The sequence below is a fragment of the Aptenodytes patagonicus genome, chromosome 25 (assembly GCF_965638725.1).
Source record: "Aptenodytes patagonicus chromosome 25, bAptPat1.pri.cur, whole genome shotgun sequence".
NCBI lineage: Eukaryota > Metazoa > Chordata > Aves > Sphenisciformes > Spheniscidae > Aptenodytes > Aptenodytes patagonicus.
Window position 1 is genome coordinate 5,352,217 of NC_134973.1, and position 4,971 is coordinate 5,357,187.

The 4,971-nt window shown below is 62.8% G+C and overlaps 1 protein-coding gene across 1 annotated transcript; it reads right to left on the reverse strand.

The window, feature by feature from the left end:
- Positions 1-280: 280 nt before the first annotated feature.
- Positions 281-2,412, reverse strand: RPS15 (ribosomal protein S15). Its single transcript, XM_076359159.1, has 4 exons — positions 2,345-2,412; positions 1,792-1,877; positions 1,295-1,529; positions 281-445 (listed from the first exon to the last, which is right to left on the reverse strand). The coding sequence occupies exons 1-4, from the start codon at positions 2,345-2,347 to the stop codon at positions 332-334; spliced, it is 438 nt and encodes a 145-aa protein (XP_076215274.1). The 5' UTR covers positions 2,348-2,412; the 3' UTR covers positions 281-331.
- Between the last annotated feature and the right edge of the window lie 2,559 nt (positions 2,413-4,971).

Consider the following 4,971-nt stretch of genomic DNA (forward strand, 5'->3'; position numbering starts at 1 on the left):
CCCCACAACTGAAGTTAAACAGACGGAAGCGCCGTTATCCGCCTCCCAGCAAAGAACAGGGGGTTTCGTTCATCTACTAAACCCACTCGAAGAGAAGCGTTTGCTGCCTTGCGTTGACCGAAAAGGGGTGCCAAATAAAAAAAAAAAAAGGGAAAACTTCAGGAAAACATCAAGTCGTGATTAAGGCTGAAGAGTTTTGCTCGCCCGTGCCCCGGCCCAGACGCCGCCCCAGGAACCGCAAGGCCAGAGAGAGACACAGAGAGAGAGAGAGAGAGAGAGATGGGAGAAATTTCTTTATTTACACGTGGAAAAGGCTCCCCGCAGCGCCCCGTTACTTCAGAGGAATGAACCTGGAGGAGTGGGTGGCACCGATGCCAGGCCGGCCGTGCTTCACCGGCTTGTACGTGATGGAGAATTCCCCCAGGTAGTGACCGATCATTTCGGGCTGGAAGAGAAAGGAGAGATCCGCGCTGGAGGCAGCGACCCGGGCCGGGGGCACAGGGCACAGCCCTCCCCCACGCCACCCCCCGCAGCCCGCGGTGGGTCGGGGACAGTTACAACCCTCGTCCCCGCGCTGGCAGAAGCCCCCAGTTGTTCTGGAAACGCTGCGTGTGGAGCAGGCGTTGCCTGCGGCGCTGCCGCGCCCGGGCTCCTCCTGCTCCAGGTGGAGCCAGAGGGGTCCAGCGGGACGAGGGGCTCCCTCTGCCCCCCAAGAGCCCCCGACCAGCGCTGCGCCTCCCGGGAGAGGGGAAAGTCAAAGCCTCGGGGGCGTTTTGGTGCGCTTTCAGGTTGGATTTAAGGCCAGGTACAAGCAGAAAACGCCACTTAATCCTGTCAGCGGGTATCGGGTCGCACCGCCCCGGCTCCCCATCGCTGCAGGTTATCCCGCTCCCGGGAAACCTCCCGCTCCCGGGAAACCTCACGGATCCGTTTCATTGGAAACCGGCGCCGGCGGGCAGGGAGCCAGGGCCGAGGGCAGCCAGCGCACATCCCCGGCCCTCCGGACGCAGCAGCACAGGCACGCTCAACGACAGCCACCTTATTTTGTTACTGCAAAGCCGCGCCGAAGCCTCGTCAGGCCTCGAGACCCCTCTGCGAGCGGCCCACCCTCGGGACGGGGACCTCCGGGTGTCCCTCGGGGCCAGCTTTGCTCCAAGCAGGAGCCTCGGCCTCCCCCTCAGACAGCGGGCGGGAGCAGGATCACGCGAGGTGTTCAAAAATGAACGGAGACGCATTCAGGGTGCTCAGCTCGGATCCGGACCGGGGCTCTCGGGATGCGGCCGCGACTCCTCACCTTGATCTCCACCTGGTTGAAGGTCTTGCCGTTGTACACGCCGACCATGCTGCCCACCATCTCGGGGAGGATGATCATGTCCCGCAGGTGGGTCTTCACCACCTCCGGCTTCTCCATGGGCGGCGCCTCCTTCTTGGCCTTACGCAGGCGCTTCAGCAGGGAGTGCTGCTTGCGGCGCAGCCCCCGGTTGAGACGCCGGCGCTGCCGGGCGCTGTACAGCTGCATCAGCTGCTCGCTGGAAGGGACGGAGAGACGGAGCCTTGGAGCGCAGCCTGCGGGGAGCTCCCCGGGGACCCCGCGCTGGCAGCGTTACCCGCTCAGGGACCTCAAACGGCCCGGACGAGAAACCGCAGAGCCACCCAAACCGCCGGGGGCCGCGCGCAGCCCGAGAGCAAAGGGGGCCAGGCTCTGCCCCAGCCTGCAGGCGCCCGGGGAACATCCCCCCCCCCGGCCCCCCGGCCCGGCTCGGAGGGCAGCGCCCCGCTGGCAGCTCTTACTAGGACATGTCGAGGAGCTGGTCCAGGTCCACCCCTCTGTAGGTGAATTTCCGGAAGGTTCGTTTCTTCTTCTGCTCCACCTCCGCCTGCAGCCGGGAGCGCCGGGGAGGGAGGGAGGGAGGGGAGGGGAGGGGAGGGGGCGTCAGGGCGGCCCAGACCCGCGTTCACACACACCACCACCACCACCCCCCCCCCGCACACGGGAAGGCCGCGGGCACCGAGCTCCGCGGGGCGCCCAAGCCGCCCCGACAGCCCTGCCGCCGCCGCCGCAGCCCCCTCCCCGCTCCCTCCCACCGCCCGCGCCCCGCACCGCCGCCGGGCCCAGCCCTGGGGAACCGGGATCCCGCCGCGCTGAGGCCTAGCCCGGCCGGGGCGGCCACGGCCACGGCCACGGCCACGGCCCCGGCAGGGCCCAGGGGAGGCCAGCCTCCCGCCCCCCCAGGGAAGAGGCCGGGCCGCCCCCGGCGGCAGCGGCACCCCCCGGGTCCCGGCCGGCCGCCCCCGCGGAGGATGGAGCCCGATTGGAGCCGCCGGCACCCCCGCCCGCACCCACCATCTTGGCCGGGTCTCCTCGGAAAGGGCCGCTCTTGGGCCGGAAGTGGCGGATCTCGCGAGAGCGGCGCCGGGGCGGAAGGGGCGAGAAGCCCCGCCCCCCGCAGCCTCTGGCAGCGCTTCCGCCCTCGCTTCCCTTAAAGGGGCCGCGCCCCGCAGGAACGCGGGCGACCGGGTGTAACGGGGGGGATCGGCGCTGGTACGGAGAACGGCTACACGGTGGTGCAGGAACCCGCTGGTTGGGGAGAGGGTTCTGTTTGAGGGACAGACCCGCCTCTTCCCCCATAAACCTGCTCCTCCTCATCCAGGGCAGACAGCGGGCGCTGCCCAAAGCGAGGGGCAGAGCACCAGGAGGAGGGATGAGCCTGCAGCAGTTTCGGAGCCGAAGGGCAGCTTATGTTCCATGGGGTGGTACTGTGAAACTGCTCCTTCCCGCTGCCCCGAAGGTAGGACCCAACAGCAGCAGCAGCGAGGGATCCTAAAGTCACCTTCCCGGCACAACTACGCGGTGCTGCAGCCGCACACGGACCTCACCACCACACCGGGCGGGCTCCGAGCGTCCGTCACCCAGCCCTGCTCAGGCCAACAGCCGCTTGGCTTGTGGGAAGGCAGCAGCCTTCATCTTTCAGTGATGGACCTCCATCTTCCGCTGCCTTCCTGCTTCCCACACGAGCCGGGCAGCTTTTCCAGCTCAGGCTCCGAGCGGAGGTTTGAAGCGAGGGCGGACATTACAGGCATGGCCGGAGAGCAGAACGGACGACAAAGCCACCCCACGGTAGCACCAAGTGCCTCTTCCTTCCCGTCACGAGGACATCACTCTCCACCAGCCCGCGGCCCCATCCTGCTCGCAGGCCGACTCAGCAAGCGCTGAGCCGAGGCGCGGCAGGCAAGTGCCGGCTCATCTCTTGGCACAGGCCGATTTGGTTTGTCCCTGGGCAGAGGCGAGTTTCAGGTGGACGTAATGGCCTGCGCTAACCTGGAAGAGCTGGTTCTGCGCAGAAGGTATCGGTCTCCGAAACCTTTTATCCAAGAAGAGCTTGCGAGGCGGCAGAGCAGCGACGACTTCAGGTCTCCTTCCATTCCGCGTGTCGTTGAAGCGCCACGGTTTTGAACTATGCCACTTTCCGCGGTGGGTTTCACACAGCAACAAATTACAAACCGAACCTCAACGGGGAAATCCAAGCGGTCGCGCCACATCGAAGGCGGAGCACGAAGTTAGACCTGTGCAAAGAGAACACAGAAGGAGCAGCTCCCGTTCTGGCAGGGAAGCACCTTGCACTTTGTGCTCGTGGAAGTAACGGAGCGAGGAGCAGAGCCGAGAGGAGTCACAGCGAGCGGAACCGGTACGATCCAAACACGCAACCACGAAAAACCTCTGAACTGACCGAAGTCCTTCCGAGAGCAACCCAGTGACCTCCGGCAGGTACATCCCAACACATCCCGAATTTCACGTCATGCTGAGCAACGCCACGGCTGCTCCTGCAAAAAGTCTTTTAAACTCGCAGCAGCGCGCTGTCCACTCCTGAAGAGTTAAGCCCTATTAACCGCGATTAACGAGAGCGGGGAGGACTAACAAGCCCAGACGCACACCCAGCGGCACACAGCCCCTGGGAGAAGGTTCCTTGGAGAAGATCTGGTTTTGACACAGCAGCCTGCCTCGGACTCGCGTATGAAGGAGGGACAACACGGAACACGCTGTTGCCTTTGAGCCGACGACCCGTGTCGCTACACAGGGCTCATCTATCACGTTAGGGACAGTTCGTTTCCCGTGGGCTTAACCCCGCATTTAAGCGAGAGGAACGCTGGAGCAGTGTTCTGGAAGACCCAGGTCAAATAGTTATGGACACTAATGTACACAGCAAGATACTCATGAATCCACGTTTTACACTGCTCTCAGCAGTTACAGAGAAACCCCCCAAAAAGGAGGTACACGGTAACCCGATCATCAGTCCGAGGTAGCGAGAGCACGCTACTGCATCAGGGCAGAAATTAAGAACGTGACCCCCGAGTAAGCGCTAGTAGATCACGTCACCAGCAAGGTCACCTCTGAATTTCAGAGGTGGGGAAAGAGAGAGAAGAGGGGCACTCTCCTGGAGGTGCACAAATCCGTGAGCTAGCTACACGTGCTCCTCGTAGCTTGTAAGGCTGCATTTTTCCACAGTGCCTCGAAGCCTCAAGGCCAGACAAAGAGCAGCATTCAACCCGTCGCTGCTATCAACGTGCGAATGACCTAACGCACACAGACCCGCCCGCAGCTCTGGCGACAGGCGCGCCAACAGGTTTAGGAGACTCCAAGCAACGGCCCTTCACCACGTCCAATCCAATCCAGGTCAGAGCCAGCAACGTGCTGCGACGGCTCTTCAGCCTCTACAAAGCAAATCCGACAGTGCCACCCCAGACCCTGCACCAGCACTGCTGATTCTCTCACGAAGAGGGCAAGAGTTGAGTGGGCATGAAGAATTGCTGACTTAATTCCACTGCTAGCAGCTTAACAGTCCATTGAGGCACAGCGTAAGCCTGTATACTGATGTTAAGACATGATTTTCAAGGCTGCCAATTGATTTCTCATGAAAACACAAATTCACAAGAAACTTTTTTGTCAAAAGAAAAAAAAAAGTGGAGACAGGC

What these genes read in the sequence shown, in the direction of transcription:
- RPS15 (XM_076359159.1), bottom strand. An exon ending in CAGCTCCTCGACATGTCCTA is followed by an intron (nt 1,530 to 1,791) that starts GTAAGAGCTGCC and finishes CGTCCCTTCCAG; the next exon opens with CGAGCAGCTGATGCAGCTGT. An exon ending in TCAACCAGGTGGAGATCAAG is followed by an intron (nt 446 to 1,294) that starts GTGAGGAGTCGC and finishes TTTCTCTTCCAG; the next exon opens with CCCGAAATGATCGGTCACTA.